General features: G+C 32.5%; 2 protein-coding genes across 3 annotated transcripts; both read left to right on the forward strand.

Annotated features, from left to right (window-relative positions):
- Positions 1–1069: 1069 nt before the first annotated feature.
- Positions 1070–17996, forward strand: LOC129003654 (UMP-CMP kinase 2, mitochondrial-like). Its single transcript, XM_054431953.1, has 6 exons — positions 1070–1239; positions 2137–2222; positions 14597–14720; positions 15651–15849; positions 16712–16891; positions 17852–17996. Exons 1-6 carry the CDS (start codon positions 1143–1145, stop codon positions 17994–17996), a joined length of 831 nt encoding a protein of 276 aa, XP_054287928.1. The 5' UTR covers positions 1070–1142.
- A 2088-nt stretch (positions 17997–20084) lies between these two features.
- On the forward strand, positions 20085–24571 carry LOC129004484 (UMP-CMP kinase 2, mitochondrial-like). Of its 2 annotated transcripts, none has more exons than XM_054433086.1 (5): positions 20085–20169; positions 20743–20881; positions 22177–22375; positions 23198–23389; positions 24398–24571. In XM_054433086.1, exons 2-5 carry the CDS (start codon positions 20839–20841, stop codon positions 24546–24548), a joined length of 585 nt encoding a protein of 194 aa, XP_054289061.1. In that variant the 5' UTR covers positions 20085–20169; positions 20743–20838; the 3' UTR covers positions 24549–24571. The 2 variants fall into 2 exon arrangements, with proteins under 2 accessions (XP_054289061.1, XP_054289060.1); XM_054433085.1 differs by having other exon boundaries at positions 20748–20881.
- The last annotated feature ends 646 nt before the right edge of the window (positions 24572–25217 follow it).

A 25217-nucleotide genomic window follows, 5' to 3' on the forward strand; every position in this document is an offset into this window, starting at 1 on the left:
GATAGTTTTATTTCGTTAATTGGGGTTTTAAAAGACTGAAATAACAAGAAACACATTGTAAACTAAACACAACCTCTACAGTGCACCGAACAGAACTAACGATAAAATTGGCTTCTTCTGTTCCATATCTACTAAGGGAGTATGTTTTATCTATGACATATTTTATTATGTTTTTATAAATACAAGTTGGTTATTAAGTCTCTTCCCCTTATGTTTTTCTATAATTTTATATAAAGTTATTTACAATAGTAGGATTTATTGTATGTTCAATGTACATACTCTAATTTTTGTAGTCATTTGTAAATTCGGGAGTTACCTGAGGTCTAAGATTTAGGAATTGGCTTCCAAATTCCTGAGTCGACCGCCATTTTGTGAGGAGCTTAATAATAATGACTAACCCTCCTAAACAATTGTGCAGTAAAATCTTAAAATATTAGTACTGTTTAAAAAAAGGTATAAGTTGGTTTTAGGATTGAAATGAGAGGCTAGGCAGGTGACATGTCAAAACCTACTTTCCACCATCAATACAGGGGATATTATTTTTTATGTTTCCACTGTATGCATTCTTATTGTAGGCCTATATATCACACTCAAACTCCGACTTCAGACAATGTCCGAAATGTTTGCTACCATTGCAATATGGATCGTGTCAAATACTCATGTCGTGGAGTAGGCATTATATTCGGACATTGACCGAAGCAAAATGCCCAAAACTGATCTACCCAGACTCGAAAACCCGCCCTTATATATTTTAACACAAATTCACGAAGGTAAAAACTATTAAAATAAGATGATGGGGTAGTTTCGGTAAGTTAATAAGTGTAACAACTTTCTGTAACAGTAAACAGCTTATCATTCAGCCAAACCATTTTGCCATAATTTCAGCTTAAATATAAATAGTAAATAATATGTAATGGACATAAATTATGTAATGGACTCAATGATATTTCACTAATATTTCAACAATACAATACCACTAACTACAATGAAAAGTAATAGTAAATTAATGTAATCTGTTAAGAGTTTAAATGTAGCCATTTAACAATCAGATGATCTAATGGCTCTGCATTACAACTCTGTCCGCATTTAATTGGCAGAATCAATCGGTTAATGGTAAATCCCTGGTGAACAACAGTTGGTGAATGATTCGGAAAATGAGGTCAATATTCAAACCAGTTTATCTGTTTCTTTTAAATTGTATCCAATCCATTTATTCCATATACCCTCCATTGGACACAGGTAAGTTAAAAATGTTCATTATTTAGTCACATATATTAAATTTCTTTATGTATTGTGTACATATGTATTGGTACAAGGCACATAGCTTGTATTTAATTTATATATATAGGTCTACTCTCAAATAAGTTAAGACCTTTTAGTTTTCTTTTTAATTTAGTTTTATTTTCATGATGGTGTGTTTGTAAAAAGAGTTGTGTAACTAGAGGATAAAAATATGTTAGAAATCCATTCGGAAAACTAATTCTTTAAACTTACTTTATATGGTTCTTTGTTGTACTGTATTTTTAAGATTATAAAATAACATGAACATAGTGATTTCAAATGTAACATACAAAAATGTAAAGCACTATTATACACAAATAGCTGCATTGAGGATATTGAGCATAAATACCTCTGCCATAGCAAACCTGCAGACTAAGCGAATTTCCATTTGCCTGATTGGATTTTCACTAAACTATCTCCTTGATAGTGTCATATTTATTTTCCATCTAAATAACATTACTAAATAACATGAACAAGCAAACTGCAACAATTTGCTTATTCTCCCTAAGGAAAACATTACAGGGAATTTTAAATTACAGTATTCCCTACATGGGAAATTCGCTTAAAGTATATAATCAATGTTAGCAACCAAGGTTTACCGTTAACCTACTGTAGTCTATCAATGCAGGTAATTACAATATTTTACTTATTCAACCTGTTACATAACTGTAAAAATCAACACACTTGAACCTATTTCTTGTGGTCATATTTCTGACATCTCAAGGGGGCATGGGCCCAACCCTACCCTCTGACCACAACACTTAATATAAATTTGTATAATCATTGTAGTCAAAGAAACTTTTTCATGTTTAGTCGTTGAATATGTTTTATGATTAAGATTGTGTATTTTTTCAGCCATTTCCCCTACATCCGGCAAACTTGATGGTTTTGAAGCCTGTTATTCTTTACACGATGTTTTAGCCACTTTTGACATGCCTCAGGTAATGGTGTTTTAGAAATGATATTTTATTTATGAAAACTTATCAACAGTGATTCAATATAATCATTGACTTTAAGTATAGGCCTACTTGTAGTTCTATTGTGAAATCTGGAGATTGTTTCAGTATATCCTATGTTCTTCATGACCGGTATAGCATAAGCAGGATTTTGTTTTGGTTACTGTGTGAGTCCAATAAAAACTGAGATCTTGATAATATTAATTATTATGTTTATATGATGAGAAAGAATTTGATCAAAGGAAGCATACTATAATGAAGTCACTGTAATGTATAGCAATCAAGGGGTTAGTCTAACGATTTCACTCAATGGCGGTTCCAAGGATGGGGTGCTATAGGGGCTCAAAGTCTCCATATTATTTGACTTTGGAAATATAAGTTTAAATATACATTTCTTCATAAAAACGTGACGGCAATTTTTGGGCACAGTTCTAGACGTTAGTAGTGGTGAACTAGCAAAGATACCCCACTTTAGGCACGTTTTCCCCATAAGAATAACATGGGGATCATTTTTTGGCCACCAATTCCAAAAATCCTGATCTTTGCCTAAATATCCCTATATAATTGTTAAACCTTATTTCTTACTTATTCCCTATATATATTTGATATTAAGCAAAAAAAAAATTATTGACCCATGCATGTGTATATGTATAGTAGTATAGGTTGTCGCCGCCGTTTTTTGGGGGTCGAGGTTTTTGAGCCAACTCCCCGCCCATGCCTAATTGCTAGTACATCTAACATTCCCCTTTCTAGTTGATATGTTGATATGTTGTAGTCTATATTTCTGTCTTATCTATATATATATTAGTTGTATGAGTTGTTTAATATTTTCATTTCTTTGTCTTTTGGGATATACCTCTTAAACTTACTCTTGGGCCTATACAAGCCTATATAAATGTACAACTCCATATCTATATTGTATAATTTCAAATCCATCTCCAACACCCATTCACATGTATATTCTCAAAATCATCAACTTGACAGTGCGAGGTTTGTACGTGAACTCGGTCGTGCTCCCGGCTCATGGCGCGCCCCCTTGGACATCCTTAGTGGAAATCCATGAGTTTTGGCTACTTGGGAATCCAAGCCATTTGACATACAATAAATCACCCTTCCTTCTAATTACCTTTTCTATCAAATACATGTCTTTATACTTGGTCTTTAACAACTCCTCTGTATAGAAGCCTCCTCTGATTATATTGCCATTTTCATCTTTCAAGATATAAGTCACAGGCTTTGTATTCTTAACTTCTGCTATTGTAAATAGTTCCCCTGTCCAATTCGGATTATAACCTTTACTAAAAACATGTTTATACTTGGAAATCCTCACACTATCACCTACCTTATATCTTGGCTTTTTAACTTGCACTACTTTAGAAGTCTTTTCATGCAACCTCTTATGCACATATTTACTATTCTTAATATTCACTTGGTTAGGCTTCATTCCTATAGATCTATGCACTTTATTATTATATTTTCGAATTAACTTTGGAAGTAAATCCAACCATTTATAACTTCCCTGAGCACTAAATTCCCTATATAACCAATTCTTTAAAGTTCTCTGAAACCTCTCCACAATTGCAGCCTTTGTTGTAGAAAAAGTGTGATAGTGATTAATATTTAAGTTTTTCATTAGTTTGCTAAAATATTGATTAAAAAATTCTTTTCCATTGTCAGATTGAATGTTTTTAACCCCCTTTGGTAGAATTGTTTTAATGGCTTCTGTAACCACTAACCCTGTCTTATTCTTTAGTGGAGCAGCATAAGCTTTTTTAGAAAATGTATCTATTAAAGTTAAAATATATTTATTGCCAGAATTCTCTCTAGCATAGTTTTGCATATCAATTAAATCTATTTGTATGGTTTCGTTTATACCCAATACTTTAAAAGACCTTCTAATGAAATTCTTTCTTGCAGGCTTATGAAGTTCGTATGCAATTTCATTCATTTTTTATAACATCATCCTTTCCTGTAACTCTAAATACATCACCATTAGCCCCAATCAATAGATTATCTTCCATTCTTTTAAATACATAGTTTTCTGGTATATATGGTCTATTATCTATATACTTAAATCCACTCAAAGATGTGGGGTCAGCAACTAATAAATCAGGATTATATTCCATCAAATTAAAATGTTTTTCTCCATATACAAATTTTGATCCATCGTAATGCATAGATTGTGACATTAGACAAATATCATCCAAATGTTCCCCCTCTGGTAGATTTCTTATAAATTGTTTTTTGGCATCCCAACATTTGTCTTTTTTATCAAAAGTTATAGTCTGTTCTTTTATAACACAGTCAGTTTCATCAATGGCAGGTTTAACACGTACTAACCTTTTACTATTAAAACTCCAATAGCCTGCTTCCATTTTTGGAACTTGTGAAACATTCACAGCATCTTTACTATCTGTACCTTCCATCAAATTACTAATTTTCTGTTTCTTTGCATTCCAAACACCATTCTCTGATTTAAAAAATTCATAATTATTATCGTCTTGTACAAATTTACCATCTTCTTTTCGTATTAAAGTCTGTTGTAAAGTGGGCACATCATCTAAACTTTCACCCTTTTCTACATTAGTAATTTTCCGTTTCTTAGCATTCCAAATACCATTCTCTGATTCTAAAAATTCATAATTATTATTGTCTTGTACAAATGTACCACCATCTGTTCGTATTAAAGTCTGTTGTAAAGTGGGCACATCATCTAAACTTTCACCCTTTTCCACATTAGTAATTTTCTGTTTTTTAGCATTCCAATTTTTATTCTTAGATTCTAAAAACTCATATTTAGTTTTACCTTGTAAGAAGACATCACCTTTTCTAGTTAATGTCTGTCCCAAAGTTGATACATCATCTACAAACTCCCCATCTTTAACATTACCAATTTTACGGTTTAAACCATTCCAACACATAATCTTGTCCAAAATTATGTCACATAATCCAAGACATAATCATAGTCTTGTAAATTTAAAGTAGGTTCACTACTAGCCCTGGGTTCTGCAGGCTTATTATATGGATTATATAAACGATAAAATTTATCTATAAACATATTTTTATTTAATAAATAATTCCACTTTCTCTCAATTCCTCAATAATGGAATCTATTTCATTATCCACTCCTGAGTTACCGGCTTGGCGACTTAGCCAAAGAAGTCTTAACCTATCTACAAGCTCATTAGGATCATCCCAATAAATATAGTCACTTGTCTCAAACCTTCACCAACAGATTTAAAAAGAGGTTTAATTATATTAAGATATTTAGTATGTCTATTACTTGAAATTGGTGCACCATCTTTGTAACTCTTTAAATGTCCATTTGTAGCTTCCAAAATTTCTTTATAATTTTGCAAATCAGCCGGAGTATAATCCTCAGGTTCTTTTAAAGTTAACAATTGCCACAAACCTTTTGTCCCCTTGTAGGTTTTATTTGCAATTGTAACATCATCATTGGCAATATCAACTTCCTTATTTCCAATAAAAAATTTATTTGCTTCTCGTCTAATACCATGTGTAGTGTCTGTCATACTACTTTTACTGAGGTAATTTCCTAAATAGTCTGAGGCTAAAAGACCAAAATCTAATTTCTGTGGAGTAGATTGTTGTAATGGTTGCAATCTTGGTATTATTGGTATTCTAGATGGAGTCATTGGGAGAATCTCCATTCGAGGCCTCTCTGTTTTGGCGATTTTTTTTTATTCTTGTAATGGTTCTATTAAAGGTTGGAATGTTTGAAACCTCACTTCAGCCTCTAGAAACTTGCCACGTTTTAAAGCTCTATATTTCTCTCGTATTTGATTTGCAGAGTCAACCAATTCTTGTTGAATGTTTTTCATCTTTTATTTACATTTTATTTATCTCATTTGACAAAGGATTGTACTCAAACACTTTATCATGTATTATCAAACAATATGCAGATGTATTTGCTGGCACATTTTCTGCAGTTTCAATCTCTAATTTAATATCAACAATTCCTTCCTTCACTGTTTCGTTCTGTCTAGAACAGTCTATTACAATTAGTGGATATTTCTTCATAAACTCAGCCCTACTAATCATAGGATCTGGGATAGTATTATAGTAAGTCTCTCTAAACCTCATAAATATCTCATAAGCTTTAGAGACATCTCCATTTTCAAAGTCGAGATTTAAATCACTATAAGGATAATATTCAGAGTTTAGAAATACTTTGAGATTTTTTAACTTACAGTGATCAAATTCATCAGTTCTTTTTTGTGCACTATTATCCCTAGCTGTTTGGAAACCAAATATAATATACCTAGGCTTCTCCAAACTTGAAGATGTGTTTACTGACCATGTATGTCTTGTAGTATTGGGATATGATGGAAGTTCATGCAACTCTAAGCTTCTAAATGCAATTTGCAAATTTTTATTTTGCAGTAACATCTTTTGTAATTGTAACTTCTCCCCATCTGATGGTATTACATGTGGCATCATCCATTGAATTGAGTTGAGTGTAATTTTAGGAATCATATCAGCAGTACCACTGGCTGGAGCACTAGTGGTTGTTAATATACAATTCAAATCATTTTTGGATCTTTTCAACACCAATTCTTGTTTGACATTTACTAATACCTTATTAAAATCCTCAAATACACCCAACAGTTTGACAAACATTTGACAATTTAGTTGTTTTATTGTAAGAGCTCAATATTTTCATAAGACTAGAAATTCCTGGGTTTCTTACAATGTCTATTTCTTTACCTGCGACTTCATATCTAATTTCATCAAATAAGAATGCAAATGCATTATTTATAAAATGACCTTTATCATGATTTTCAATTTCTCCCTTAATATACAGATAACTCCTACACGGGAGAGTTAGCAAATCTTGATTATTAATACATATTCGAATTTCATCGGAATTATTTATTGCCAAAGTGTTGTAAGGAACATAGGAGTGATTTGTAATTTTAACCACACTATCGTCGAATTGGGATTTCCCTGTAACGTCTAGAAAATCTTCCATTTTTATTAATAGAAAATTTTAACTTTAGTCCTATTGATCGTAGGAACCTAGCATTTTGTACACTTATAGATAAATATAAATTCTTATAAATTCTCATATCTTTTTTATATGACAAGTAATTGTAGTTTCTTCTCCATTAAAGTCAATTGCCTTGTCATGCTGATCGGCAAATGTAATACTGACAACATCTAAACTTCTCTTATTTACAGGAAAATATATAATATTTCTTGGAACTTCAATAATTTTGTAGCCAGGAGGAGCTTCTGGATAAAAGCTATGTATGGTGTGTGATTTGTTTCCATTTAAATAGGACCCGTTTGCAATATTACATTTTACTCTAATCACATTTACATTATTAATGTTAATTTTATTTGTAGATTCAAACTGAACACCAGGAGTAGAAACACCTTTAAATCCCAATAAAACAGACCCTAAACGTGGTTTTGTAAAATCAAACACGTGGCTAGAAAGTAATGTCGCTTTCATAGTTTTATTATTAGCTGTAAGGAAAAAGTCTGGGATTTGCTTTTGAATTTCCTTTGCAAGCTCAACCACCTTATATGTTCCTTCAGAAATTTCTATTGTAACTGGAGCTTTGTGGTCATAATAGAAAACATCATCACTTTCTCCAATGGTTAATTTGTTGCCTTTAAGTTGATTTAATTTTGGAATAAGCCCTTTGAATAAAAGTTTGACTTTAGTATTAATTAATGCTTCTCCATTCTTATGTATTATAACTTTAAGTTTACCATCTAATAACTGGTTTAAATCATCAACTAAGATCTCTCCCTTTGGTAATGTTTTTTTCTCTACTTTGTAATATGTTAAAGTATTAAGTGGTTTTTTTACATTAAATATAGAATTATAACTTGGAAAATCTACTAATCCAATTACATAATCATCATTTAATTCTATGGGAGGAAAGAACACTGACTTTAGCTCTGGCTCTGTACCCGAAAATGTTATAGTAAATGAATCCATTTTTATAAACAAAAATTTTTTATGAATGATAAACATAAAATTCCACAAATAGAACTACTTAAATCTTGTATTTGATCGGTTGTATAGAATATTTTATGTCCCTCAAAATATTTAATTACTTCTTTTGGAGGTTGGATTCCAAATGGGTCAAAATAAATTACAATATCTTTATTTTTACGATATGCTGTCCAATGTGTGCCAGATGAACTGTCTAAATTAACTATTCCGCACTCTTTTACTTTTGGTGTTAGATTTTTTAGCTCGTTTTTTAGGTACACCCCCCGGAAGTGAGGCACGTCTTTTGCGGCCTCTAACAGCTGGTAGTTGTCCATCTTTTTTATTAAATTTTAATCCCATTCCCATTTTTGCTTTTGTCTTCATCAAATTTGTCACCGTATAAGCTGCAGCTCTTTCAGCAAGATTTGCGTCATTCGCCACTACTCTAGTCCAAGCTAAGTCTGCTAATCTCATGTCTGCTTTGTTCCGAGCAGCGGTATCGGGATTATTCATGTAGAATATGTCATGCTCTTTACAATAAGAGTCTAACTTATTTTTTGGAGGTACATTTTTAGCTAAATTCTCACGAATATTCGTTCCAGGTCCACAGTATTGATATGTTGGTATTTTCAAATTAAATGGAAGGTTATTTATAAGAGTATTCAATAACCCTCGACCCCTGTAAGGCTTTAAGAATAAACCTTTGCCTTTTTTACACGTTTTCTTATTATCATTTTTTACCATTTTTATTATATAAAAATGTCTTTTATTCAACAAAAACATAAATTTAAAATAGTACATACTAAGGAAAATACACCAAAGAAGTTGGGTCTATTCCCTACCAATATTCGATGTGTTATTTGTGGTCCAAGTGGAAGTGGGAAGACGGTTGTAATTTACAATTTAATTGTGAAAAAGGAAGGATTAAAATTTACAAACTTATATTTAATATCAAAATCTTTAGAACAAGAAAAATATAAAAAAATAATTGAAATATTTAGTTTGTGTGACGAAGTGAAATTACACACGTTTACTGACTGTGAAATCACACCAAATGATGTCGAATCACAGTCAGTGTTTGTATTTGATGACATAAATAGTCCAAATATTACACAATTTTTCTCAATGGGTCGACATAAAAATATTAACTGTTTTTACCTGTGTCAATCTTACAGCAAAGTACACAAACATTTACGTGATAATGTAAATTTCCTAATATTATTTAAACAAGATGATTTGAATTTAAAACATGTATATAACAATCATGTTGGTAATGATTTTTCATTTAACCAATTTAGAAATCTCTGTCATCAATGTTGGGATAAAACTAAATATGGCTTTTTTGTAATAGACAAAGAAAGGTCAAAAAATAATGGCAAATATAGATTTATGTTTGATCAATTTTATAATGACCAAGTGCAAGCGTATTGATGCCATCTTCCAGAATAAACCTCTTGTCATCGTCAAACGATAGTACTTTCTTATTCATAGTTAAGGTTTGAAGGTGATGATTTGTAGATTTAATTCTTGTCACATTCTCATAGTAATTTTGTCCAGTTATAAGACAGTTAAAATAATGTTGATGTCTGAGGAGATGTTTAACTGTAGCACCATCAGCTCCTTTAGCTTTTTTGACCTCTAAAGCTTGCTTGTCTTCTTCATATAACCATTTTAGAGGAATATAAGAATATAACTTTGGTCTTAAACCACAATAGATAATATGACCATCTAATTCGTCTTTAAACTTGCCAGTGACTTTTTTATTTTTATCAGAGTATAAGAAATGGTCTTTACTATATCCAGAGGTATCAAAATAGTGCAAGTCACATTCTATTTCCTTGTAAAAGTCCTCTGTAACTATAGAATACATTAAAGAATCTGTATCTGTCATAAGAAATCTTTTGTTCTTAAATTTTGACATATAATTATAGTGAAAATCATACATTATTACTTTACTAATATCTAAAATGGTCATTCCCAAATATATTGGTTTATTAAACTTTACAATTAATTTATTTAAATGTATAGCATGTAAATTGTTATCAAACTTTTTGCTACAATCAAACCTTGGATTAGTGACATATTTACACTAACCTTATAACTAACGTTATGACTGGGACGGGTGGCGTCGTCCTGTAATCCAGCTACTGGGAGGTCACGAATTGTGGATATTTATAGGGATGCACTGTGGATGCGATGCTCCCTGGTGTGGATTAACGTCCGCACTAGTGAGTACTACGACTATCCGCAGTATTATCCTGATAATTAGACCAATTCGTAAATTACAAGGAAAAATGTGGTTCGGATTCCACTATAAACTGTAGGTCCCTTAGTTGCCATTAGCTGTATGGGCTATTAATTAACAGCTGTGTCTAAGGAACATGTCGGCCTTAGTCACTAACAAGACTACAAGATCGCGCCACTCATCCTACACTCATCCTTCACTCATATTTGGGTTAAAATACGCACATAGTGGCGTCCCCATCTTAAATAATTGAATTGAATTGAATTTTGTTAATAGTGACTCATCTTTGAGATATATATCACGAAACTTGCGTTGATTCATAATTGTTCGACCAAAGAGACCATTATTTAACAATTTGTAAAAGTCTTTTTCGAAATCATTTTTAGCACATTTGCGTTTTTCAATATTAAAATTAATATAGGGTGCAAGCCATTTGGACTGTCTAAATTTTAAAATTCTATGGTATTTTGTAGCAACCAAACCCAATTCCTCATATTTTTGTAATGCTTTATAATGTAAAATATATTTAGTTTTGTCATTTAAATTAGGTATTAATTTGCCATTCATTTTCTCAGGTGCTAATGGATAGTCATTATGTAAATCATGTAAGCTTTTATCATATTTTAAATCAACTTCTAAAATGTATCCAAACTCATCATATTGATTGTATTTGTAGTCTATCTCATTCGTCCAACAAAATCCATCCACGGGTAGTGTCTCACACATAGCTGTGGAGTATAGCGAGTTACAATCTAAATATATTAAATACACACTTTCTTGATTGGGATCATAATGTTCGCCCATATATCTATTATTGGCTTTAGCGTAACGTGTAGAAATCATACTGACTCCTCCTCTGATTGCACTTTCTATGAACAAATGCATGTCAATATCTTGAAATAATTGTAATTGTATACCAGTCATTCTAAGACAGGCTTCCCATGTTAGTCCTGGAAGTGAATACATATGTACGGGGTCAAGTTTATAATCTTTTAAACACAGGTCTCTAAATGTCTCAAAGACATCAGCCAGTAGCAATACATCTGTTTTAAGATATAAATCATGATGTTCTTGTAAATTGTCTATATTAAAATGGGTCCAGACAGTTTTAGCATGTTCATATTCGATGGGAGAGATATGTTCTTTAGTTAAAGTACTGTAAAATTTTTCAATTGGAGGTAGAGACTCTGCAAACTTATCTGGTCCTGTCATATATTCATAGGGAAATACACCTTTGCGTTGTAGTAGTGGATTGTCTATAAATCTAAATGTATTTAAATTGGAAGCTAATTTGTATAATGGAAGGGATAGAAAGTTATAGGAATCTAAAAATACTAAATCATCAACAGAGAATGAAATGTACTTTTCCATATCTTTGGCTATGCAATTTAATTTACGATTATATTTTCCCAAGTGTTGCATTATTAAATGTCCATCATAGTTTTTCAAGTTATGGAAGAATACTGGTATTTTCTTTGTTACTTTATAGTTTAAATTACAATCATTGTGGGCAGCTCCACGGTATTGGCCATTTAAATGACAATGTTCTCGTACCCTATCAAAATATAGGGGCTTTTCACAAATATGACAATGTGTTGAGTTTTGGAAAGACACCTCTTGCTCTGGAGTCATTACTAGGGGAATATATATTGCCATTTGACTTTTAATATAATCATAAGTCTGAAATAATCTTTCAAAAAACACATCCATAACATTTGCACCACTGTACAACTCTTCAGAAATAATTTTTGAATCTTTTACTACAACAAATGCAAATCCAGATGGAGTATGTATATTAGAATTTACGAAACATTCAAAATCTGCATAAATTACATATGGGGCTTTTAGTTGATATTTATGATTTTTAAATTGTAATGTATCTTGTTTCGACATTTCCACTCGTTGGGCATCAAAGTTCTTACAATATGTTATATGACGTTCTAATTTATCGCTGGTATAAAAATGTTGCAAACACAACTTGCAAAAATGCTTCTTATTGTTATTTTTTGTAGAGTGGAGCATTAACCTATCGAAATCACGAATTAAACAATAATGTGATTTACGACCTTCTTGTAATAATAATAAATCTATATGAGTATTACTACTATTTAGTTTGGTTGTTCTTAATGGATATACACATTTCTGGTCTTCAACTCCAAAAACATTAACACTTATATTATTCTGTCTTTCGAATTTATCTATATCAGATATTTTTACGGGATATTTTATATTTGTCATATTTAACTGTGTTTCATAGGGTGTATAGTTAGAGACCCTATTAGCACTTTCATTGATACAATTCCTTGGATATAAAGCTGCTAAAATTGACCAAATGAAACATTTATTGTCAAAATTTCTTATATTTAGAACTGCTTTTGTCAATTTAATACTTTTTGGTGTGGGGATATATGACTTTGGAGTTAGGGGCTTATACTTATAAACATGCAGCTGCCAATATTTAGTATGCTCATATATCCATCCACTGCCTTGAGCTTGATATTTGTGTATGGAAGCATCAATCTTTAAAAGTGCATTTTCAATTTGAGGCTTTAAATCTCCCTTCTCAATAGTTAAGGTAGTAAGGCTTCTAAAATCTGCAATACATTCTTTTTCATTAACTAATTTTCCATTTTGATCCATTGAATATTTTATAAATTTAATTCTCCTAACTAACGTCCATTTGATTGGCAGAGAACAAGACTTAAGAGTGTTTTCAAGGTCAGCTCTAATTGATTCACCAACAAATTTTATCATTGTGTATGGACAATTATTGCAAGAATTGATATGTCTTCTAAAATGTCCAACAACATTTTTCTTACAAAATTACAAGTCTTGTGACTTTGTAATGTGTGTGACTTTAGAGCCATGTAGCTATCACAGATTAAATCACAAACCTTGCACAGTTTCACATTCATTTGATGCATTACCTTATAATGACGAATCAGGTTGCTTTTGGTGGAGAGCGACACGGAGCAGTGTTGACATGACGGCTTCATGTTTAGGAATGAGGTCTCGGGCTGATGCCACCTCTATATATAGACTTTTCGAAATTTTCAAAATTTTTGAAATTTTTAAAAATTATTACAAAAAAATTATAATTTGGAAAATTGTAATTTATAAAATTTAACTTTAAACATTTTTTTTAAATTAAGAAATTACTTCAACTAAAGGTTTCCCACCCAGGACTCAATCAAGAGCTACCACTAGAGACAAGGAGCAAGAAGCAGGAGCTTGCCTGTGGCCACGGCAGTGCCTATAGGCCGGGAGCACGCCGTGAGCCGGGAGCGCGCCTGTGTTCGCGTACAAACCTCGCACTGTCAAGTTGATGATTTTGAGAATATACATGTGAATGGGTGTTGGAGATGGATTTGAAATTATACAATATAGATATGGAGTTGTACATTTATATAGGCTTGTATAGGCCCCAAGAGCAAGTTTAAGAGGTATATCACAAAAGACAAAGAAATGAAAATATTAAACAACTCATACAACTAATATATATAGATAAGACAGAAATATAGACAACAATATATCAACATATCAACTAGAAAGGGGAATGGTAGATGTACTAGCAATTAGGCATGGGCGGGGAGTTGGCCCAAAAACCTCGCGCCCCAAAAAACGGCGGCGACAAACTATACTACTATACATATACACATGCATGGGTCAATAATTTTTTTTTGCTTAATATCAAATATATATAGGGAATAAGTAAGAAATAAGGTTTAACAATTATATAGGGATATTTAGGCAAAGATCAGGATTTTTGGAATTGGTGGCCAAAAAATGATCCCCATGTTATTCTTATGGGGAAAACGTGCCTAAAGTGGGGTATCTTTGCTAGTTCACCACTACTGACGTTAAATTGGCTTTAAAAGTCACCAAACTTCTTTAATCATAGCATAGACAAATGGATATCCAATTCTATGATTATGACTATTTCTATGACTATGATTATAGCCAATTTTCCGGGGAAGGACCCCCGCCCCCTCCTTAGTGGTGTAGAACAACCCTGTTAGCCCTCCCCCCCCCTTAGGCAAGGTCCTAGAACCGCCACTGCCACCATTGCTCAAACATAAACTTCTTTCATTCTACAATCAAAAAGGTCCTAGTTATGATGAATTTTTTTATTTGTTGTTCTAGTACAGACGTCTTCCACAAGTCAAAGAAATCCTGGAGGAGTATCAGTACAATTGTAAACTGCGAGACATGAACAGCTTGCCCAAGAAGTATCCTTTGATAGTCATTGAAGCCCCACGGAGAAGAAGTGAGTTTATTATTTACCAAAACCGTATTTAAAACTTTAACATTTTACTATACTTGCAAATTTTTTATCTACACCTATACTTACCTATATACTACAGTATTTTATTTATACTTGTGAATATGGTAAAACCCGAGAATAACAAGTCTATGTACTTAGATCTTCTAGAATCACTATTGATTAGAGAATGTTCATGTATTTCGTAATCAAAAACGTCACCAAGAATAAACATACGAGTTCAATTTTACAAATAAATAACATAGTTTCATTCAGCTTTTTAGCAGTGTAAAGGGAAATTTAAAATTTAAACAAAGTATAAATCTAATTGTTGTCATGAATACTTATTTGCCATCATAAGCCCATTCCCAGAACTTTAAGAATTTATCGCCAGAGCTGTAAGTGATTTTAGTATCTGGAATAAGAGACTGAAAAATCTTCCCAGGCATAATATAGATCATATAACTTTCACAATCAGTCAGATATGTTTGGTCGTGCAGAAAAGACATGCAGACAAACATATATTTTATTTTATATTGAGATCCAAAATTGAGAGTAAACTTTTGATCTAATGGTTATGTTTATTTGGATTTAAGTTTGATTATGTTTCTAGTTTCCATCAAGTGTCTTTACAATGAAAAAGCTATAATCTGTTGCATCTGACAAAATAATAAAAGTTAAGGGGTTCCTAATTTTTTCAAACAGTGGATAAATTATTGCACAGGTTTACTTAATTTCAACCCTTTGTATGTAAACGTAACTAAACTAGTATCTCAGTGTTGGTGCAATAGTGTACAAACTTAATTAGGACCTAAGATTCAACTTAGGTCTACATACAGGTGCTCTAAATATATTTCCAGCAACCTTAACGATATTAATTCTTCAACCAACTCACTATAACAATAACAAGGTGATACAAGTTTCGTTTGTTACCAGAGCGGTTCCTCGTAGCCAAGCGGCTTGCCAAGGAGCTAGATGCAGCCATCATGTTTAGTCCTCCACTAGGATGGTCCAAGTTTAGGGAGGCGTTCAACAGGTCCATAGAGATGAGAAGGGCGTTCCATTCCCTCAGTATTTATGGGTCTGCAAACAACGCAATGCAATATCTGGGCCGTAAACCTGTTGTTATGTCAGGGTAAGTGGTAGCACTGAGTTTAGATATACTGTAGTAGATGCATAATTTAAAATTAACAAAAACATACACAGTTATACTTTCAATGAGAACTTAATTAAAGAAGTACCATTCGCATGTTAAAGCTGAAGCTAGTTTAAAAATGAAAATGACAGTGGTTGGATTGAACCACCTGCTGACCGAGAGAATATGCTAATGTCTATGATGTGTCTATTGTCACACACGCAAACTTGTTAAGCAAGCCAAATAGACAGGACAGCTTGTTGTAAATTAGGTATTTTTTGTAAAAGGGCCATAATAGGTAGGATTTTGTTTAAATAGGTAGAACAGGTCTGTACGTACAGTATGTATGTGAATCTATTTGTGTTAGGAAACCCGTTTAAATACCGGTAGTCTTAGAATACTTTTTCAATCAAAGAAAATCTATTTTTAGTTGACAACCTTCCTTTCTTTGTGATTGACAAAGTGAGACCATGAAATATTCCAATACTGTGTGTGTAGGCTATATAATGCGTTTCCTATTGAAAGGATTCAATTACTTACTGTACATAGGTAAGCCTGCTCTTCCTGTTGAAACTATGTCAAACCTTTTTGTACACTGTGGCATGTGTCACATAACCTATCATAGTATCAAATACTGAGGGATGACATAAAATTTGACAGTAGCAATATCCTATGAGAGGCTGAACTATTACGTTTTATCAACTACATGGTGAGGAAATATGAGTGGCCCAATTTATAATAATTGGTAAAAACCTAATACTAATTACCCTATACATATAAAGCTTCAGCTCAAGAAAATCTCTGGGGTGACTTTGAAAAACCTTGAACATTGAGTTGTTTATAAGGAGAACTTTTGTTTCAGATTTTGGATGGACCAAGCAACATTTGCTATCGCCAAGAAGTATTTCCCCAACTTTCCTCCCCAAAACTCCTCCGTTTTCCAGTGGCCCAAGGATCTAATTAAGCCAGACTACACTTTCTTTATCAACGAGCCTCTACCAAGATCATTCACCGAAAACAAGGAGGAGTCGATTAGATATCAGTGAGTAGTTTGTAAAAAAAAATAATTCCTAACCTAAGGAGCAACTGCTTAGAAATCGTGTTCTATCAGTAAGAAACAAAAATTAAAATTATTGAAGGTTCAAAAATAAGTTAATTAGTCGTGTTAAGTACTGTTGATTATTTTTTAAATATTTTTAATAAAATAACCGTTCTCTTTCAAAACGTAAAAAATCTATTTACAAATAAAACAAACACAAAAAAACTATTCAAGAACCAAAAAGATTCTACAAAAAGGGTCCACAAAAGAAGTATTTATAAATGTAAAAGAAATATACCAAAAAGATAGTTTAGAGGAGTTACATTTAAAATGTTGCCAAATAAATTCTTAGAACATATTTTTCAATATTTCCAGAAAATTGCAATAATCCAAAAGATTTTGGGTTTGAGCTTCCAAGATGAGACAAAAACCCGCAATGAAGTCAAAACCAAACCTCATGGGGTTTAAACTTGTATGTTGAAAATGCGATATGTAGATTAGAATAGTAATAACTGGATGAATTTTTATTAAGAAAATTTGAGATAAAGAAAACCCTCTAACAAGGGTTAAACTAATTTTGTGGTAAATATGAAAAATCCTTGAACGGAAATGTTTGTGGTCAAAACTACAGGATACTTTAACATAAAATTGCAATATATAAGATTGCGATATATTAGGCATTAAGCTTGCAGTAAACCTTTATCACAAAATGTTTTTATTATGCCAGGAAAAGACCAAATGCTATTAAGAGTTAAAAAAAATACTGCAACTCATTTCAAAACAGAAATTTCACGTTTCAGTATATGGAATCTGATCCCATCTGTCTTCAGAAGGGAAGAACCCTAAAATCCTTTGATCATCTTATACTCAATATCGCTAAAGAACTTGCTAAACTCATAGTAAGCAGATAAAAATCAACAGAAAATTTGTTTTTCTCTATAACAATAAATTGTGTACTTTCAGGATTTTACAAGTGTACAGGCATTGGGCAGACCCTCCTGTCATAGAACTATACATGGATGATGAAGTAAAGGTTGCGACTACAGTGGAAGATATTCTGAGATATATAAACAGTCCGCACTCAACAACAGTTCCATCTGAGTCATAAAAATTAAGAATGATATTAAATTTAATCATTTTGTTTCAATGTTTACCTTCATCCATTTCTAACTTTGATAGAGCATTTTTTATTTGAAGAAGTTGTTAATCTTCCATTTATTTTGAAGGAAAAGTTTGAAGTGATTTGCAGTACTATATAACACAATATTGAGATTATTTGGCACTGCAATAATTCTCCATTTTTATTGGATTCTGAATTTTTATTTTAGCATTTTCCTATTTCAATAAATTGCATTTCTTTTGCTTTTTGTAGGGTTCGCTCCAAACTCTTGTCTTAACTTCTTATCCTAAACCTTTTGTTAGGAAATGGTTTCCTCATATTATGAGGAAATGTTAAACTATACTAAATGTTGAACACTAACATTCACGTGTTATAGTATGATTTACTAATCCTCAAAATACACAGCAAAACACAATAAAACAATTGAACAATGCATTACTTTTCAAGAGGCCAACCATTAAAGAACGATTATCAACAATTTAATCATTGTTTGGTACAAGGAAATAAGTACTTATCTATATTTCAATTCTACTTGTGTCCTCTTATGGCACATAATGTCATCCTCTTTAATTTGCATTCGTTACTCATCACAATTGCTTTAACATGGTGAATTCAATTTGTTTGAGTTTAGAAGGTGCATACTAACTTTTTGCTTCATTTAAATCTTATGAGCTATGCATATTTTGGTTGGAAATCTTTGACTATTGATACTCTACACAACCATGGAAAAGACATTACATTTCAATGTTATAGCCAGTTTTGAAATTCAATTACTTACTGACCAATTGACAGATCGGGGTGATACATCCTAATTGTAATTGTACACCAACATTAACAACGACAAACTAAATGGGGAATTTATAGTAAACTTTACAATAACAGCTCATTACTAAGAATAGTCCTCTTTCCATTAACATTTATAACAATCTTATTTTAGGTATGTTGTATGTTACATGTTTTATTTTAATTCTACGAGGTTATGAAATTTATGAGTTTTCTGGACAATTCACCAAATGAACAATTTTTTTTCTAAACCAACACAACCAAAAGTTACTGACACACCCTCACTATCTTTTAATCTAATTATTATGATGATCGACCAGATATCAAAACACATTAAGTATACCGGTACTAGCAAGTTTATTTGGAAACAATCGTACGGTACTATACAAATGAAGATGTCTATGAAAATATATGTTTACGTAACCATTATTAAATTTATATGCTCAAGTATTGGTGTAATGTGTAATGTAAATGTTTCTGAAGACTTCTCTGCAACACGTAAGTTTTGAAAGTGATATTCAACAAATTTGGGTATTTTTCTACTACCTACAAATGAAATTTAGCCTCAAAACCTAAAGTTAAAATTTTTACTTATAATCGTATTTACATTTAACTTGTGCTCTGGTGTCAGCATTGTATTTGTATATCCGTCTATCCATTTACACTCATGTTTGAGAAAAAATCTATACATTTTATTAATTTATTGCATCTAAAAATTGACTCACTCTAAAAATTTTGAAAATTAAGACTAAGGATTTTGAGTACGGTAGCTGGTTTTATGGGATTTTCTTGGTAAACTAAAGGTTGCTGGTTTGGACTAAAAAAAGACAATAGATGTTTTGATGACTCAAAACTGTACCTGATAATTACCTTAATCTTGCTGAAGACTAATTCATTTTCAGACAGTAACAGGGAGAGCTATCATATCATTCCTTTATCATCTTTTTAAATTTTTGTTTATACTTTGAGTGCTTGCTTAGGTTTTATATCAAACATTCATTCTGGTGGATTTATGTAAAATGCCAAGTACTATGATTAGCTCAAAATAAGATTAGTAAAATATGGGCTTTCATGTGTTCTGTTATTAAGTGAAGTTACATTAAAGTGAAGTAAACACGGCTGAAAAAGGATTGTTAGCTAAAAGAAACATTAATAAGAAATACTTTAGTGCGAGTTTACATACAACTTTTTCCATCTGGCATGATTTCAAAGTTGTGTTATAATTCTTTGTCCTATCTGTAAAGACCGAACTATTATTTACTACAGCAATACGTGTTTCTGTTTTAGTGGACCATCCCATGAACAGGAATACAAAGCGGATGGGTATATTTCACAGTGAACAAGAAATATTAGACATGTTAGGTGAAGAATTAGTAAGGTAAAGTTTAAATGTAATACATTACAGAAAACACTTAATAAAATACAACATAAAAAATGCCCAATATAACCACGATCACATTGTGTTTACCCTCATTTTGGGAAAATATAATAATCAACCATAAATGTGAAAGACCACAAGAGTTTTCTTAAATTCTTCAGCGATTTATAGTTTGTTAATTGTTACAATAGAAGATTATGTGGTTTTAGTTGAACAAAACTTTAATTTTAGTAAAGAAATTTTTAAACTAGGTAGTGTTAAGCTGGAGTCTTAGAGAGAAAATGGGTAATTATTTCATTTTGTTTAATGGTTTTTTCATGTTGTTTTATTTCATTATAATACTATCTATGAAGGCAAGGAAATCTGAGAGATGATGATGATGAGGAAAAGGAAAATAGTTCCAGTTAGACCTCAATTCTATACCTATTTTTTTATCAAGGAATGGCTTGAAGCAATCACCTTGGTCTAGTTACACAAGAATACTACATATTATTACTCTTTAACACATATCATTTCAAGATACACTACTGTATTTTACAAAAATGAGGTTCATTTACGATTTGATCTGTTCAGAGCAGAGGTACCCACAATGTGAGTGATCTCCTGAAGACCTACAAAGAAGAATGTGTAAGTCTTTCAGCCAACATTCAGAACACTGGTACTGATAGAATGAGAAGACCCTTCATAGTCATTGAGTCCAACTACAGGCCACGTAAGTATACTTTCCATCTATGTTAAAAAAAAAACAACTATAGGAACTTAAGGTGAAGCAAGAAGATCAATGTTTGCCCCTGCGAGTGTTGAGTGAGTTGGTGGAGATTGTTGAGGTCAATGAGGTTTCAAAGCACACTTGTGGAAACTTTAGTACGGTACCAATGGTTTAGTGGTGAGCTGGCAAAGCATTGGCTGTTTTGTGAAAGAGTTTCTCAAAAACATTGATTCCTCTATTGTTGTTCAGCGACGGTTTTGTAGGTATATTAATTTCGATTGAGCAGCGAAAGAGTCTAGACTAATTTTTAATATACCCCACCACACGGCAACCTTAAGAATATGCCAAGGAATAATGCCCTTCCCTTCAGCAATTTTAGTTTACCAATACTAGGAGTCCAGTTTGTTTGTATAAATCTCCTCGATAAAATCCACTTTGCCACTCTAAATCAAATTCAATAGATGATTTAATTTAAATGATTAAAGCAAAGCATGTTATCAAAAAGATGTGCAAAGCAGTAGTTTGGTGATGCCCAATGGTAAGCTTAAAGCTTAATAAACTGTACCTTTGCTTTGACTAGCTTCCAAAGCTTCTCTCTCACAATCGATATTCTCTTGGATACAGACAGATGTCGGATGGCCTGTTATGACTACATTTGGAAGTTGATTTGTGAGTTCTTATACTTTCGACTCATTTGCGTTATGAGAAGGAACTCTTCCTTGAATTTAAATTCCTATGGCTATATTATTGTACATAAACTTTAGGTATTGCCACTTTTGAAAATGTTTCATCGTGCATATAGCCTACTCTTCTGGCCCTTTGCTTCATGGCTACTAAAATCCTTCACTTCTGATAAGGCTCACAATCTTCATCAATTATTTTACCTCACCGCACCCTGTTATATGTTAAGCTCCCAAATTATTCACTAAGAAATCAATTCTAAATTAACAATATTTACTTTTAAGAAAAGGGGGAAATTGACGAAGAAATTGTATTTACCAAGCATGACATAGGAATCCTTTTGTGAAAGGGGTGAGGCTCAAAAGTTTTAGGACTATGAGGTATCACCCAGCAGCTATATGTCTTAATAATGATTTTTTTACGCACTTTGATGGTAAAATAACAAAAAGTAATGGCAATTGAGGGAAAAATAATTCCACACAAGGTAAATCAGATTCTATCTGAATTTAAAATTTTATAAACATCTTACAACATGTATTATAAGTCATACTTCAATATTTTGGATGTACGACAATATTTTGGATACAACCGATTTGAGTACACTTTAAATTTTTCAGCAAGGAAGCTCTTAGCCAAACAACTAGCTGACATCTTGAACGGTTACTACATCTCAGTGCCTCCAAGGTGCCTCAGAGAGTATCTCTACACATTCGAGTTCAACCCCCGAATGAGAAGAGCGTACTTCGGACTGGCAGTCTACGCTGCTGCCCATGAAGCACGATCTTCATATTATGACAAACCAGTTATATGTTCAGGGTGAGTGTTTTACTAATCTTCTAATCAGTTGAAAGCTGAATCGTTCTTTATGATAAAATGTTATATACAAACTTAAGAGGTTACAATGCTTGCTTGGTAATCAGTATTGACAGTTCGATCTATAGAAAAGTCAGTAGTTTTTTGATGGTTCAAAACTGGGGCCATCTTGAACATTGGGCTTTTAAAGAATGGTCCTGTCCAAGAAAACAGCAGATCTTATTCAGTGCTATTCAGTGTAGTAAGACTATTCCAATCTATCCTTCATTTCTGTATTCACACTCAGCCTAAAATACACACGAAATGTGTATCAATCAATGTTTAGAGAAATTGATTACTGTTTGATTTTTTGAGGACCTAATATTACAAGACCTCATCAACAAGATCTAGAGAATAGTTAAATTATAATAGTATATATTGTGAATGTAAAAATTTTTGACTATTGATAGATAGATATAGACACTGAATCCTCATGTTAAAGTTGTCACTTTTTCATCGAAATTGGTAAAGTTTAAGTAAGCCACCGACAGATTGGGTTGATGTAAATTACTGATTTCTGTCAAATATGCTGACTTTTTTAACAAATTAAAACTAGGACAACTCATTGTAAAACCAAAGCAGAGAAATGTAGTGGGTTTTGGTCCTGGCGCTATCACTTTAATTAATTACTGTATATTCTGCACTGTACCAGCTCACTCGATCCTAGCATGGCTTCATCATCCTACTCACAGATATGAGGTCCGTGCAGACAGGCTAATTCAAGATTGAAGCCACCAACCTCTTTGAAAATTACTAGTTGGATCATTGACAAACATGGTGTAACAGGTACTGGGCCGACCAGACCACGTTCGCTATTGCCAAGGAGTACGAACTAGATGATCTTCCCGAGAAGGGAGATTCTGTGTATACTTGGCCATCAGACTTGCTCAAACCTGATGTAAGCTTCCTTCTCAACGTTCCCTCCAGCGAACTAGAGCCTCAAGAGACAATACCCTTCCCTGACGACTTCCAGAGAAAGTAAGTTGAGAGGTTGAGTAAAATCTGCTTTCAATTTCTAGAATAAGTTTATTGGTCCAGTGAACGCTGTTTCCCTTCCCAATTTCCAATGGAAGTCGAAAGGATGATTAAATGTTATTTCCAAATCATATTAAGAGGAAGTAAGTAACTGAACTATATTTTTAAGACAACCGTTTCTAAAAAAAAAGTAAACTGAGTTTACAAAACCAAGACAGCCTTCAGAGGAAGTAAGATGAGTGGGTTAAACCACAGATTACATTTTCCAATTCCTAAATTTTAATTCCTTTCCCAATACCTTACTTTATTTCCAGAAAGTAAATAAAAATATGTCAAATAACACTTCAAATACCTATACATTTACACTTATGCTGTTGATTGATAAGACGGAAAATATATATTATAAAAGATGGTAAGTGGTGACCGATTTTGATTGGACACTCCAATCATCGCCAGACCCAATAATTTTGTGAATGACTACTGTACTTCATGGTATTTCAAGTGTTATTAGACTTACTAGAGGGTGGTGTTCACACAAATACTTAGTGATTGATATTGGTGTTCAATAAAAAAACTAATTATTTTGTAACTACAGCTCTAGTAAACTTGGTTGTAGACTGAAAGTAACCATGTTCAAGCTGTGGCGAATCATAGCTCGATTCTTTTCAAGCAAAATGTAAACTCTTTCCTCAAAATCCCAAGTTACTTGAAAAATTGCTGCAAATTTTTTATCGCCTATATCTTCTTCTACCAATCCTTCTACCAGAACTACAAAATTTAACTACGGTTATAGAACAAACTGTTAACATCTTTATGTTAAATTTTCAGTTACTTGGCTACTATAGTAATTTTAGGTTTTATTCAGTAAGTGAGTATCTTAGTTAATTATACACTTCCCACATGATCTGTGACTTCATTCACTACCATTACCTTAAATATATTACTGCATTTAAATTTTCGTGTAGTTTTTTGGGCAGTTTTCAGTACTTTAACCAAATCTGTTCTATTCAGGAGACTAAGGGCCTTCAAGCGCTTGAGGAAGCCTCGACTGAGAGAGATCAAGGAGATTTACTACTACGACACAATCCTAGCAGTAATGCAAAGCCAGATGCTGGACATATTTATGCACCCAAGGTGGAAAGCCAAGAATGTCAGATACTAAAATATACTTATCAAATTATACAACTCATTACTTCCTTCACACTTCTCATGGATATTAGATAGATATGGTTAATAAGCAAATCAGTGACACAACAAACCCTTTATACATGTTAAAAGACAACGAATACTCGTTGTGCCAATTAGAGTGGAGCAGGATGTGCATGTGCAGAATAACTCTTCCCCAACCACTGCCACTATTGTTATTTTGTACAGTCATTTCAACAATTAATTGCCATTGGTTTAACTTAATACCACTAGCGAATTGTAGTTTGACACTCTGTGTTGCTGGGGATTCTGTCCTTCATACCTTGCACACAACGTCCTAATTGACAAAATTTTTATTAAAAATACTGTCAACAATAAGCCCAAGCGTAGCAGCTCTAAGCTTGACTCGGATTGCACATACTATGTCAGGTTAAGCTTTCAGGAATTTTTATTGAGTCAACTTGGATATAAATGTTTGTATAGGTTCCATTTTGTCACTCTTCATGGTTCATGGATCTCTTCATGGTTCATGGATATTTTGGGCTCAAATGATGGTCAATTTGTAAGGATACTTGTGTATACTTTGGCAAATTTGATGTGGATGTAGTGAATGACTATGTCTGTATAATTATTTAGACTGAGACTGGTTGATTCTTTGCAAGGACCATTTTGGTGACATTATAGT

Source organism: Macrosteles quadrilineatus, unplaced genomic scaffold (genome assembly GCF_028750875.1).
Source record: "Macrosteles quadrilineatus isolate MER2022 unplaced genomic scaffold, UCM_ALF_1.0 Scaffold_9__3_contigs__length_116548681, whole genome shotgun sequence".
Taxonomy (NCBI): domain Eukaryota; kingdom Metazoa; phylum Arthropoda; class Insecta; order Hemiptera; family Cicadellidae; genus Macrosteles; species Macrosteles quadrilineatus.